This window comes from Mycteria americana, chromosome Z (assembly GCF_035582795.1).
Source record: "Mycteria americana isolate JAX WOST 10 ecotype Jacksonville Zoo and Gardens chromosome Z, USCA_MyAme_1.0, whole genome shotgun sequence".
In the NCBI taxonomy this organism is placed as follows: Eukaryota; Metazoa; Chordata; class Aves; order Ciconiiformes; family Ciconiidae; genus Mycteria; species Mycteria americana.
This window is the reverse complement of record NC_134396.1, coordinates 48943757-48959048: the sequence shown is the minus strand read 5'-3', so window position 1 is coordinate 48959048 and position 15292 is coordinate 48943757. Positions and strand designations below refer to the sequence as shown.

The window sequence follows — 15292 nt, the reverse complement described above, 5'->3', positions numbered from 1 at the left end:
TTGCTTTTTTATGAATAGGTAAAGTTCTAACATCCACAACATCCTGCAGCAAGGAGTTCTGTGTCTCATGTAAAGAATTGCTTCCTCTTGTTTGTTCTGGACCTCCCACCTCCCAGTTTCATTTTACATCCCCCACCTCTTTCACTTGAGAAGGCAGGTTACAGTTCCCTTTTCCATGTGACTCACAATTGCGTGGATTTCCATGATAAAAGTGAATAGTAGACTTGTACAGATGCATATCAATTTGATGCTCTTGCTTGGTTCAATTTTGCAATTCATTCTCACACCCCTTTCACTTGAGTTGTCATTATCAATGTGATAATTAAGACTCTGAATGAATGCCCCACTGTTTACTATTCAGTTTCAAGGAAGTTGCTTAAAGTAACTGCAATAAGCAAGTCAAAGATATACTCAACATTTTTAACCAGCCTTGTTTGTGCCTACTAAATGCTGCTACAAGTTTCCTTAACTAAGGCAGACAAGCACTGCAATTACTGCCTCTCCTTTAGAAGTAAAACAGCCTTCCTGAGCTACAGAAGAGAACTGTGTTGAAAATTTCTGCCTTTTCTGCATCCCAATCAATTTCCCCACCTACATGGATTAAAACCAGTTTTACCTGAAATACCTAAAAATACTTTTTTGTGACTTCCACTTCCTTTGCCAGACTTGATAACAATTTGACAGTTGATGCAGTGTTCTCTTTTCCCTTGCAATTAATATTTAATTCCCCTTTCCTTCATTTTCTTGGAAACAAAATTAACCCTTGGTGTTTAAGGATGCTGTATTAGATATTTATTAAAATATCTTTTTACCGAGTTCGCAGTTACTGCAGTATAGTTCCAAATTATGCCTATTTTATAAACATTGTATTTGGCCACCTCATGATTTAGTTGGAACCACTGTGTCATACCTTAAATCTCCATCTAGTAACAACTACAAACTTGAGCGTGTGGTCCTTGCCAAGAATCTCTTCATTGCATAATATGTCCAGCTGACAAAACAAAGACAACAGTTAATTCATTGGGACACAGTAGATGAAACAACGTATTTCAGATAATACTACAAATGTTTGACAAGATTTTTTTTTCTCTGAAGACACTGGAACCGTTCATCTTGCAGTTGCTCTGCAGACAAAAATAGCACCAGGAAAGAAAAGAAAGTGTCTTTTCTCAACATAAAGTGCTGAAAGACCATGTCCATGCCTACCTAGGAAATACTGCGTGAACTGGACTTAACTGTTTGATTTAGCTTCCCAAACAGTACTAATGCCCTTTCCTTAAAGCTTTACATGCTCTTAAAAAGGCCCAATAAAATGATCGAGGAGACAGAACTCACAAATCTCAAAGACAGCTCTTTAATTTTAACATACTATGAAAATTTTTTACCTAACTCCAGCCAGGTGGCTTTCTGCTACAAGGATACATGTTTTAAAAAAACTGTCTGCCACCTCCTTCATATACTGTATTTATGGGTTCTTTGCAGATACTCAATAGCTATTTTTACTTCTCTATCTCAGTGTTGAAAGATCTTGATATTAGAAACGGTGAGGATATAAACGTAAAAACATGAGGATCATATGACTACTAATCAGCTGACCTACAATAGCTGAACATGAACTAAAACACAGAACATGCATGAAAACAGTTAAGTTCCACCAAGGTGGCTTATTATTAACGCTTTACCACACAACCCAGAAAGGCCTGAATGTGCCTGCAGTCCACTTACATGGCTTATCTAATTAGCAATAACTCAAGCCTCCAATAGTCTACAGCAATCAACCAAATGCCCACAAGCTTAAATCCTTCTACCATGTACCTATTACTTGGTCCTGGTACACTAATTACACCACAATTTAGGTACTCTTTAAGAAGGTAGGGAGGAATGGCAAAGGAATAAACAGTACTCATGAAAGGTTATTCCTTCAGTAAAAGCCAAGCAGGTTGTTAAATCACAAACTGGCACAGTGGGATGGAGGGCTTAAACACACAAACACACAAAAATATCCCCTTTTGAACAGTGATGGTAGATATGTTGCTGCTGGGCTACAGCCAGGAGTCAACCACTTCCAAGCCAGCTGAGGACAAGACAGGAGAACAGTTTTGTTTCAGGAAGACTAGCAGAGTTTAGGGACATACTCCAACCATAAGACAGTGTTGGTTTGAAGTCTACAGAAGCTAGGAAGGAAGAGTGATACAGATGCAAATTGGCTGTTGAAAAGTTTGAGCACAAAGGTGTTCACACGTTGGACTAGAAGGCAGATGATTTGATTTGAATGAAAAGTCTTAATGAAATTCAGTGAATCATTGACATAATGTGGGGTTGGGAGATGTCAGGCTGAGAGTCAATTAAGATGTATAGAGACTATGATCAAGACCCAGCGAAGTGGTAAACAGAGGCTGCATTCGTATGTTCACCACTGTTAATTTCAAATCTGAACTAGGAGAATTGCAAATAATTGCCTTTCTTTCTGTACCTTTCACCATAAATTCTTCCCATGATTCCATGTATTACCTGCAAAGGAAGGGAAAAGTAGGTATCTGATAACACTTTGCTCATGGTAGGCAGCAACTTCGGGTTGAGCTTCACTGACAGCATAGAGGGGAACAAAATATTGGTGCTGCTTTCTCTTAAGCTGGGCTTCAGTAGTGTTGACGTGTTTGTTACTGCCTGCCCCCTGCACTAAGTGTGTAATCTCTGAGAGGGTGGGGTATACCTGACTACAAGCTGTCAAACAAAGCACCTTGCCAGAGTCCGTTTCAACACATGTGGAAGCACATAACCAAGCCTTTTAGCGCAACTATTTCTACATGGACATGAAAAGACGCACTGCAAGCTAAGTGGCAAGTCCTGTATAGACGCAAGAAAGGACAAGAAAATGGCTATGTAACATAAAATTCAAGAAACGATGTATGCTTCTGTTTTCTGAAAATAAAATCAGACTACAAGACATTCCTTTGCAAAGGAACAATCCCACACTTTTCATAAGCTTTTTATATCTGCAAAATCATTTTAAAAAATTAAAATATTACCTCATTAAAAGAAGAAAGGTTAAGTTTTTTAGCAATGAACTTCTTTAGATGCAAGACTGTTGCTTGTGCTGAGCAGCGAATCCATTTTCGTTTCAATCCACGCAATTTGCTGCTATTGCATTCCAAGCAGATGCTTACCTTCAGGGAAAAAAAAGTCAGGGTTGGCTGGAACAATTTTCTGCAGTCCTCATTATGTATTCCACATGCAGTTTTTATTAATACAATAAAGTGAAAAAGTACAGTACCAGTATTCCTTAAACTGAAATGTCTTAAGTCCTATTAAAGAAAACATTTTCTAACATCTTGTCAGTTTAGCGATAAGCACTACTGTAATCAAAGCGGATCTAGACAAAAAAGTCCAAGAAAGAATTTTTTTATGTTGGAACAAGGCTTCTCCAGTCCAAATTGATAGCTCAAGTTGTCAATAGCTCAAGAGGACCCTATGTCAAAAGCTAGAGTAAGAAAAAGAGTAAGAATACCATGGCCAATTTTTAATGATTACTTCTAACATAGCTTCTTGCTTGTAATGAAACTGCTAAATCCAGCTTAAAAGAGAATTTTAACACATGCTTAAAAGATAATTTAAAATTTAAAAAGAATGGATACAAATGACATTCAATTCTCACTACTTTTCTCATCCAGCTACTCATTACTTAGTCTAAGCTCTTTGTGATGATTTATTTTATGCACTTGGAGGATCTAGTACTAGGTACAATCCCTTTGAAAGTTCCCTTACATTATAATTGAAAAGAAAATTAATCCAAGTTTAATTTACTCTGGACACACGTAACAGGAAAACATAAAAGGGATGGCTTGCTTATCCCAAAAGGAGACTTCACTTTCAAATATGCTTTGTCTTTAAAACTTAATGGTGAACTTCTCTGCTTTCACACTATTTTTATGGTAGAGGGCCAACACTGTCTTAGTATTAGAGGTTTAAAACAAAATAAATAGTAAGTTAGTAAAAGTGCAAAAGGTTTTATTCATAATTATTGATACACATTCAGCTCAATAATGTATCACAGTAACACTGGGATACACTCCTTCAGAAGGAGGGCCAAATAACCTGAATTTGTTTTGAAAGCAAATAAACACTTTGGAAACTCGTAAACAAACAGTCAGAACTATCAAATCTTAATGCAAATGTCTTTAACGTATTGTCCATTCCTGCTAAAACCCAAAGATGAAACTCATGCTTACACAACAGCATTGGGCAACACTGCATCTTGTTTGTATCAGAGGACAGAAAAAGTAGCTTGAAACAGTTATTTTTCTTCTGTGTTAGCTTACCAAAGCTCTAAAGCTAAAATACAAGATAAAACTAAAACATGCCCTATGAGCTCACCTGTTCGTCACTTCGGTGGTAGTCATTATCTTCTTCCTGTTTTTCCTCAGAAGTTTCTTTATTTGAATTTTCATCTGTTTTAGTTTCACCTTAGATAAGAAACCAGATATATGGGATAACACTCAGTAGCAGCTTGTAATGCTAATATGATTAAACAGCACAGCTCACGACTGCAATATAGAATAAACTTTGCTTTTCCCAAATTTTGCTTCTCTGCTTAGGCAACACTAGATGCTAACAGCCCCATGCATGAAAGAGAGGAATACATACAGACCACAACCTTCAGTTCAACTGCTAGCAGCCCAGAAGCTGGGTAATTTCAGAGTCCCCATGTAGGCACTACTATGGAGATCTCCTTCATCAAGAGTAATATGCTATGACCAGCTAAAAAAAAAAAGATTCTGTGCACAAATAAGGGATAAAGCAACAATCCTACACTCACTGTATTGTGCAGTGTTATAAAACAACTGTGATTGTAATAAACCAACTAGGCACATACCTCCAACAGGTCTGTTTGTCAATTTACTAGCTGTCACCCGCCCAAGACAGAATAAACAAAGGACCATTTACCATTTCGATGGGAATCTAGGTGCTGTTTTGTAGAACATGTCTCCCCTTTGATGTCCCCTGGAACTTCCATGCCCAGTTTGTGATAAAACTCCCTTTGCTTTTTCATTTCCGCTGTTTAAAATTGTAAATATTAATCCCTGTAATGAAGTTCTAATGCAATATTTATGAAGTTATTCCAAATCCCTTCCCTCTTAAGTGAAACGTGCTTGCCAAAAAGTAGTGGTATTGGCAGTATTTACTACTCTTCTATCTTTGGTATTGTTTCAAGTCATGCCTGTACTTTTCAGAGTTAGAATACTACAAAGTCATCTGCATAACCACTATGACAGCATTCCTGTTAGAATGAGATACTATGTAAAATACTACACCTTATTTTGAATCCCTCCCACAATATTTCAGCCAAACCATTGTTTTTGAATTTTTATTTACAGTTCTGATTTTCAATATGCTAGAAATAATTTTTAAGTAATATATGTAATCTTATTGGTGTTTGAGAATGTTCTGGTTTTGCAGCTTAAATGGATTAAAGTACTCTATTTAAAGGAAAGTTGTAACATACATTAAGACAAAAAATTACTGAGCAGTTACTATAGAGTACTTCTTTAGTTCAACAGATTCAGTCTCAAAGAGGATTATGAAAACACAAATTGAAAGTTACCTGCTAAGAAAGGACTCACACAGTAGCAGAAACTTCACTGAAACTAAAAGCTGTTCTGCATTACATTTTACCTCTGAGAATTCTAGAAAGCTGGCACAACAGATTTAAGTACACAGTTTAACAAGAACAAATGAGAGTTAGTGTGCCAACATTCAAAAGCTGAAATACTATTCTGATTTACATAATACTACTTTTCAAAGAAATGTCCCATCTTTCCTCCCACCACCACCTCCCCAGTTGCTGCTAGTACAGGTATGAAATTAAATTAATCACTAGAAATGACACAAATGAAGGAATACAGTTTTCCATTGTATCTTTTCACAGTCGTGTCCCCCCCCCCCCCCCCCATTTTCATCATCTGAAACTTTTTTTTTTAATGTGTTAAAGAAGTATGTGCAAAACAACCTCTAAAAAGGTCATACCACAACTTACCTTCTTGGAGGCCTGGCACAAGTTTGTAAACAATATCTTGCATTGTTCTGTCATGACTAGCAATAAAAACAAAACAAAATAAAAAGTTTAAGTCAACCATCTTGTTTCAAAGCATTTATCTTAAAAAAGTTCCAGTACTAAATTGATGTAAAATCTCTAAATTCACCTAAGAAGAATTTCAATTCTGAAATCAGTATTTATATCAAGTAAGAGAAGACAGTAACTCGAAACAAATTATGAAAAAGTACAGGCTAAGACAGAAACCCAGTCGAACTTTGTCTTGGACATGTGAAGGATGACACCTCATGGAACATGGCCACCTGCATCAAGGCAAGTATGTCACTAATAATCTCAAAATTCTTTGACAACTTTGAGGTAAACTCATTTTTATTACGAAAGAATCAAGGATAGTCTGTTTCTTACCCCTACAGACTCATCTCTCACATTTCTAGATTACTTAGTTATCCTTACATGCCTTTTCCAAAAATGCAAGAAAACAGCTCACAGAAAAAGACCACAACAATAAAATTTTACTTTGCTCTTAAAAGCCAACATTTTAACTGTGAGCAACATTATGTAGCTCAGAGGCCTGTATAGGTAGCATGGCTGAAATAAAAGAAAGGTAATACCACCACTGGAACTGGAAGGCAGCAGGACCGGTTAAAATTCTGAACTTTAATTCCCAGCTCACCTAGACAAAATTCTGTTTTAGTCTAAAATAAGTCACTGTCTGAAAGAAACAAAATATTACCCTAAATTCCAACTGATAAATAAAATCAGAAACATTTGAAATGTCTGTCTCAGCTCCTGCAAGGCCATTACCCCAAAAGAGCTTGCAATACCAAACCCTGAATCTTACTTAAATAGGAGAAGAGGCTTACAAGAGTAGTCTCAGGCTTCTCATCACCTGACATGAGCACTTCACAGCAGTGGAGACCAGTGAACAAGTACAGAAATGGTGACAAATCAAGAGATTTACAATTGACCATGACAAGCTTTTAAGTAGCACTACAAGAAGAATCAAAATATCATTAAGTCTAAAATTCATGTCATTTCAACCAGTAATAATCCCATTTGCACAGGCTGGGATTTTCAAGTGTCACATACGGATGGCAGGAACATCTCCAAAAATATTTCAGCATAAATGAGTAAATCAGTCGTCACTATTTGATCAGAGGTGAGAATTTAACAGCATTCAGAAATGTGAAATAGGGGACACATCTGGTTTACCTATTTTCCAGATAGAGGGAGATGAATAGGAGCACAAACCTACATTCTAAGACATATTGTGAAACTTCTGACTGTCAATTCTTTATTAAAAAAATATATATATCCAAAACTAGGCTGGGCAAAGGCTGTTTCATTGTTGAAGGGGTAGTAGTTTATAACTACTTCAGGCAAAATACTTCCTTTGAAGTGTATTCAATGACCAAAAACAAATAGCAAATTCCTTTCTAGCTGTTCTCAATTTGATGCTGTTACCTGGCCCCTTTGGCACAGAAAACAAGCTTCTGAACCAAGGCACTGGTGTATTCCCGTAGCTTCACGGAAGACAAACATCCTGTCTTAAGCGTCGTTTATTCGTTCTTGCCTATTGGCATCTACTTGTCCTTTCAAAGCATACACTCATATAGGGTATTATCAGTGTATCATATAACATATTATCAGTGTACACTATTATTCTTCAAATGCAGAGATGGCGTAACTAGTTTCAGGCTCCTGAATCAGGATCAGCTTGAGCAATGTAAGTGTGTACAGAACATTTACAGTTTTCTGTAAAAGTGAAGAAAAATCAGACTCGTTTTCTATAAGCATTGCTTCAGAAGTTGTTACAGAAGTGAGAAAGGCACACTGAAAACTGCCACAAATGAAAGTAAACTCTTTATAAAGGTAGGCAAAACACTACTTGATATGTAACAGCTAGTGCAAACACACTGTCACAATGGATCTTCATCAGCAAAAGTTACTACAGTTCAGTAAGAAAAAGAAAGGAAATGTCTTTTCTGAAAACAAAAGGAAAAAGAATACTTAATAAAAAAAGGGAAACAGATTAGCAAGACCACATTCATGTTAGGTCAGAAAGTGAGAGCACTCTGTGCAGGGTTCAAAATAGAATGAAGGACAAGATTGTTCTGTTCTGGAGATTAAAGTCACTGGTCTAATATTTTTGCTGACATATTCTTATCTGTTCCTGTGAACTAAACAGACCTTTGTGAGCTTTATTGTTCAGTTAATCTTTCAATTACTTCTCTCATTACTCTGTCAGACACTGAAAAGCACTGTTCAACTGAGACTAATTATTTTGAGGATTTTGTAAAAGTATAATTTCTACAAATGTTTCATTTATGTAACTTTTACGACCCAAGCATACAAAATGAAGAATGACTAAATCCCATTAAAACTCACACAGAAACTAAACAGTAAACTGCATACTTTGTTTGCTTTTAAGTCCGGAAGAAGCTAACAGATGTCAAGGAGTTGCAAATTCATAGCAAAGTTTGATCCCATATCTCCTCAATCACCTTCAACCTTCCTTTTAAAATGTTTAACATGCTGATAAGCAAGTAAAAAAATTTAGGCAAAAGCTCTGCTGTATTAAAGAGGCTGAAACAGTCTAGAGTGAAGCTAGTTGCACTTTTGCTTTCATACTTACCCGATATACTGTAATGGGTGGCTCTGATGTATAACAATTCTACAGGTCGGACAGGTGTTGTTTTCCTCCAAATATTTCACTAGGCAGCTTCTACAGACTGATAATGAGGACATTCATAATTAAAAAGAAATAAAAGAAGCATAATTTAAAAAAAATTGTTTTTATACAGTCACAGAAATGCACCTCACTGAAATTTACACAAAATCCATTTTTTATATCATGCAAGCATGATGTCTAATCATGCAAAATACAGTTTCCAATATCTTTCATTAATGTTCTTGATACAGGGAAGTGATGCACTAGTGTTAAGGCATCTGTACCTAGCCAGAGTCTTCCTAATAAAGCATACAACACACAATCCCAGTCTGGAATTTACTAGAACAGCAATTTCAAGCAAGTCAACATCATATTGCTTGCACCATTCAACTTGCACACATGATATTCCAGGAACTGTATGCCATTAAGATACTAAGCCTATCTGCTTTAACCATGGCCACATACGGAAGTAAAGTGTATAGTGGCAATGAACCCAACATAAAAATTATTCCAAAATTGGATACTTTTTAAAAGAACAGAAAGCTTTCAAAAAGTGGATATCCAGGTGCTATTTTAATTCTAACTTCCACAGAGTACACTACAGTTAAACTTCCACCAGAAAAAAAAAATTACATGGGCACAGGCCTTCAGTATTTGTAAAATATCCTGGTAGAGGTTGCTAAAGCTGTCATTCATTACAAAGCTGCATGCTTTTGGAACTGTTTCCATATGAATACACACAATCATCTGTATCTCATTTAAAGTAAACTATCTACGCACCCCTCCCCCGCCCAAAACAGTACTCATACTGTACACTACTACATGATATCCCCATTCACTTGAGGTTACAACTCAAAAATGTAGGAAAAAAGAAGGGTGGGGGGAATAGCTTTTTTTTTTTTTTTTAAACAGCAGCAGTTCATTTGATCTTAGTATTACGCACTTGTTCTTATCACATAAAATGAAAGCATTTCTGTAACTATAATGCCATCTACCTCTCAGACAAGTTAACAGGACAATTAAATAAAACACCTGTTAATACCAAGAGAATTATGCAGCAGCAAATGAATTGTAGCAAGTTTGCATTCTGCATTGTATTTACACACTTAGGATGACAGTACTGTTGCTGGTAGAGGTTATGGTTAGACCAAGCCTCATAGCTTTGCACACTAAGCACAAATCTTGCACAGCAGTCTGTTCCAGTGGAATGCCAGAGTAGTAGATCCATTTGCAAAAGTGAAGCCAAACCACGGTCTTACCAAGTCAATGAAAGCAGAATCTGACAAAGGAAGCAGGGACAGGTATCCTGGGAAGAGTATAGGGACATTGCCTGGTTGTGTAGGGATGCAGTCAGGAAGACCAAGGTGCAGCTGCAGCTGAACTTGGCAAGGAACACAAGGAATAATGAGAAGGGCTTCTATAGGTATGTCAGCCAGAAAAGAAAGGTCAAAGAAAGTGTACCTCCCGATGAACACGACTGGCAAACTGGTAACAACAGATGAGAAGGCTGAGGTACTCAACAACTTTTTTGCCTCAGCCTTCACCAGCAATCTCTCTTCCCACACCTCTCGAGTGGATGAACCTCAAGGCAGGGACTGGGGGAGCAAAGTCCCTCCCACTGTAAGGGAAGATCAGGTTCATGACCACCTAAGGAACCTGAACATACTAAGTCTATGGGACTTAATGAGATGTGTCCCAGAGTCCTGAGGGTATTGCTGATGTAGTTGCCAAGCCACCCTCCATGATAGTCATGGCAATCAGGTGAAGTCCCTGGTGACTGGAAAAAGGGAAACATTATGCCCATTTTAAAAAAAGGTAGAAAGGATGACCCTGGGAACTATCAACCTGTCAACCTCACCTCTGTGCCTGGGAAGATCATAGAACAGATCCTCCTAGGAGCTATGCTAAGGCACATGGAAGACAGGGAGGTGATTCAAGACAGCCAGCATGGCTTCACCAAGGGCAATTCTTGCCTGACCAACCTAGTGGCCTTCTACGATGGAGTGACTACCTCAGTGGACAAGGGAAGAGCTACAGATGTCATCTACCTGGACTTCTGTAAGGCCTTTGACACAGTCCCCACAACATCCTTCTCTCTAAATTGGAGAGATACGGATTTGATTGATGGACTGTTCAGTGGATAAGGAATTGGCTGGATGGTCACATCCAGAGAGTAGTGGTCAAGGGCTCAATATCAGTGACGAGCAGTGTACCTCAGGGGTCTGTACTGGGACCAGTACTGGTTAGTATCTTCATCAACAACATAGACAGTGGGATCGAGTGCACCCTCAGCAAGTTTGCAGTCGACACCAACCTGAGTGTTGCGGTTGATACGCCTGAGGGACAGCAGGCCATCCAGAGGGACCTGGACAAGCTCAAGAAGTGGGCCCATGTGAACCTCATGAGGTTCAACAAGGCCAAGTGCAAGGCCCTGCACCTGGGTCAGGGCAACCCCTGGTATCGATACAAGCTGGATCGAATGACAGGATTGAGAGCAACCCTACAGAGAGGGACTTGGGGGTACTGGTGGATGAAAAACCAGGCATGAGCTGGCAATGTGTGCTTGCAGCCCAGAAAGCCAACCATACTCTGGGCTGCATAAAGAAAAGAGCGGCCAGCAGGTCGAGGGAGGTAATTGTGCCCCTCTACTCTGCTCTGGCAAGACCCCACCTGGAGTACTGCATCCAGCTCTGGAGTCCTCAGTACAAGACAGACATGGACCTGTTGGAGCAAGTTGAAAGGAGGGCCACAAAAATGATCAGAGGAATGGAACACCCCTCTTATGAAGAAGCGCCGAGAGAGTTGGGGTTGTTCAGCCTGGAAAAGAGAAGCTTCTGGGGAGACCTTATTGTGGCCTTTCAATACTGAAAGGGGGCTTATGAGAAAGATGGGGACAGACTTTTTAGTATGGTCTGTAGTGATAGGACAAGGGGTAATGGTTTTAAACTAAAAAAAGGTTAGATTCAGACTAGATATAAAGAATAAATTTTTTACGACAAGGGTGGTGAAACACTGGAACAGGTTGCTCAGAGAGGTGGTAGGTGCCCTATCCCTGGAAACATTCAAGGTCAGGCTGGAGAGGGCTCTGAGCAACCTGATCTAGTTGAAGATGTCCCCACTCACTGCAGGTGTGTTGGACTTGATGACCTTTAAAGGTCCCTTCCAACCCAAACTATTCTATGATTCCATGATACCTTCTGAAACAACTTCCCATTTCACTACGTCTTCCAGTTTGGACTAAGTATACACTAACTCCCCCTAAACTGAACTCATCACAAGTCAGCTGAGGTTCTGGCAGGTTTATTAGTCTAAGCACAGCATCCAAATAAATGCAACTAAATAGCTTATGGAGGGTGCTGCAGTCTTCCAGATTGGTTCTTTTTTCACAGGGCCAAGTTGGGATTAATAAACTCTCCTGAAACTGGAAGTCCTAGGAGAATGGGACAGCCAATATGGGAACTTCTCTAGGGTCTGAAACAATATTCTGAATTCTGCTTTACGAAAGAAGTTGGCCCTGTCCCTCCAAAGGACTGGCCTTGGTCCTCCAAATGGCTCTCACCAAAGGACTCAAGAACTATATTTACTGCTGAAGTGAAGAGTCTCTGAATGTCTGAAGGACAGGAAATTAGAGCAAAATTAAAAAGAGAAGAAAACTGCAGTTCTGAGTAGAAACAGAAAGACAATTTCAAGGTGGTGTAGTTCAGCAGAGGATTCAGTATCTCTGACAGGGCACTTTCAGGATAGATTTTGCAAGGGTGCTTTTCCAGGTGCATATATTATTAGCATTAACATGCAGAATACAAACGATGCCAACATGTATAAAGTTTTTTAAAGAGACAGGGCTGTGTGCCTCTTCTCAGAAAACTGAAATTTTACAGGACACACATTGAAGGAGTATTCTGAAAATATAAACAGCCAAAATAAGGGAGGGACAAGCCACAAGGGGTGCACGGGGGGGGGCAGAAGCTACCAAGGAGCATTCCCTGGCTTTTGAAGCAAGTACTGATGTACTGCAGCACTGTGGATTAATCTAAAAAGTTTACTCCATAGCAAATGTAAGAAATGGTGGACATGATGTCAGCTGAGGGGTTTTTGTGGGTTTGGGTTATGGGGGTTTTTTTTAAAAAACAATGAAAAATGACCCTCTGGCTCTATGTCAGCCATGTTAAGTTGTTGTAATACTGGTTTTGTATACAATCTTGTTACTAGCAGCAGCAAAGAATTTGGGGCAAAACTAAGTAGAAGTCTAGCTTAAGGATCTCTACACTCCAAAAAAGAATGCTATGGAAATTAAGATGTGAAACAGACACAAAAGGGACATGAGGATAACCAAAGTGACAGGGAAGTGTGACAAAACCAAGAAACTCATAAAAGCTGATGAACAGAACTTCTAAAGGAAATACAGTGGAAAACAATCCCTGACAAATTATGAGCATTATATTTCCCCTTTGTAAGACATTTTAGGTGAAGAGTAAGTGCGCTGAAACTTTCATTTTGTAGAGATGACGCCACTGCCACCAAATAATTCCCTTCCAAAAAAGTTTAGGACTATCGGTCATTAAGCTATTCAAACAACAAACTAGCTTTATCAGAATAAGAGTAAAATACTGTGACAGAAGCATTTTAAAACATGGGATGTTTAAAGTTGCATAGCAAATACTATTTAATAGATTAATACAGCTGCATATAAACAAAAATTATATTCTAAGCTCTGAACAGATAAAACTGGACAAATGGAAGCTCCTGGGTGATAAGGATGCATTGGTAAATTGCAGGGATTCTGAAGACACAGCTAGAAAAAATACTTTTGGTAAAACCCTGTAATGTAAGGTGTAAAGCCATCAATGTGGCTGCTACAGAGGATATTTAATGTCACTACCTCAGGCCTTCTGGACTGAAGGTTAATTCCTCAGCTGATACCTACCTTGGCAAAGGAAACTGAGGATCAGAACAGATTGAAGAGAGAAAACAGTTTTGGAGTTACCACTTTGGACTATAAGGGTGCTTCTCCTCAGAAGGAATCTTTCCAGATCTTTAGTTGGAACTGTGCTAATATGCAACGTTTCCATCAGAATATTGCAAACTCTATCCTATATCCCACGATGTCAACGACAAAGATGCTGGGAGGGACTTATATCTTTAGTTTTCTTGAAGCCTAAGTCTTTGCAAGGTACTAGGGCATACTTCATGGATGTGAAACTAGAAATTCACGAAGTAACATAACAACAAAAAACTACCTCATCACAATATTTTGGAACAAAAGCTTATTTCTAGGGTACAATACAATATACTTATTCTTTATATATAATATATATAAACTGAAACTTTATATATAATCTGCTGCTTTCTGCAGAGGAACAGGAGAGCAACAGACATTTGGAAGGCTCCAGGTGGAGAACATATGTTATGTCAGCTGTCACAGAAGAGAGAACTAAGCATTCCACATATTCCTTTAACAGGAAGACAGACTCCATTCTTGAATGCATACAAAACCACTAACTGCATATGGCTTCAAGTTTGTGCAGTACAGCTTTAATGTTCTCTTCATTTGCTTTGTTAAAAAAGCAAATCATCTGTTAAAAAAAGCAGTGTCTAGTGAAGCACGCATTATTTTGGCTGATGCATAATGTATTTTTTAATTTCAACAAAAAACCATTAAAACATGTTGCACATCAAGTTAAAAAAAACCCCAAACCAATGTCTTTAACTTAATTATGATTCTACTTACAAGTATGTAAGCATTCTGTTACAGTAGTAGCATCAATCAGGTATCCATTGCACAGACGACAGGTTATATGGGCATTAATGTCCCAAAGCTTAATCTTTCTCGTTAGCATCTTTGGTGTCTGCAGAAAAGACATATCATAAAGTAACACAGCTGTAGTCATCAGGTAAAAGTCATTTGGGAATAAATGATTGACTAGAATTAACCCTAAAGATATATTTATAGAGCTTTAGGCTCTCATATAGTGTATATGCGCATGCATGCGCACACGCAGGACGATAGCTCTAACTTTTAAAGGACTTCACAGAAGTGAAACAATGTAAAACCCACGCTATTTTGCAAGTCAAAATTTCAATAGCATAGAAAACGGTCTTTCTAGCATGGTATTAGTAAGTTCCTTTACTAACCAAAGGACTTGGATTTAAGGTGAAACCCTACTACTCTACTGATCTAAGTCATCACATTGTCTAGTAATGGAAAAAAAATAGTAAAAATTTGGAGAGAGAAAATCCTCGAAGCAATTTGAGAATTGAAAGCATTTTGATAATTGAAAAGTCAAAATAACTGGGTCTGATTTGGCACAGTAGGTTTAACCACATTTTAAGTGTTTGCCAGTATGGTTAAAGCATAATTTTGAAGCTGTGTCCCAATAATGGAGCTGAAAAGTAAACCTTCTGACATCCCATTTTATTTAAACTCAAGTTAATTAAAGAACACATTACAAACTAAAATAGTCTCATTGGCAGAGCTGCAGTTTGTTCTACTAGGAAACGTAAAGTATAAAGTTTTTCTCTCTTCAGAGCAAGGGATGGCATAACCACCATTAAAAGGAAGATAAATCAGA

General features: G+C 38.2%; 1 protein-coding gene across 6 annotated transcripts in view; it reads right to left on the bottom strand.

Annotated features, from left to right (window-relative positions):
• The window catches only part of PCGF3 (polycomb group ring finger 3), a 57267-nt gene that overhangs the window by 5758 nt on the left and 36217 nt on the right, over positions 1-15292 (bottom strand). For 4 of the 6 annotated variants that reach the window (XM_075526524.1, XM_075526526.1, XM_075526523.1 and 1 more), the window contains 7 exons: positions 14452-14569; positions 8688-8784; positions 6035-6090; positions 4945-5055; positions 4375-4463; positions 3030-3167; positions 911-991 (listed from right to left, as the gene is read on the bottom strand). In XM_075526524.1, coding sequence (XP_075382639.1) covers positions 911-991; positions 3030-3167; positions 4375-4463; positions 4945-5055; positions 6035-6090; positions 8688-8784; positions 14452-14560 — 681 coding nt within the window. In that variant the 5' untranslated portion in view covers positions 14561-14569. Of the gene's footprint in view, positions 1-910; positions 992-3029; positions 3168-4374; positions 4464-4944; positions 5056-6034; positions 6091-8687; positions 8785-14451; positions 14585-15292 lie in introns of those variants that run through there. The other 2 variants (XM_075526522.1, XM_075526527.1) reach the window with 2 other exon arrangements.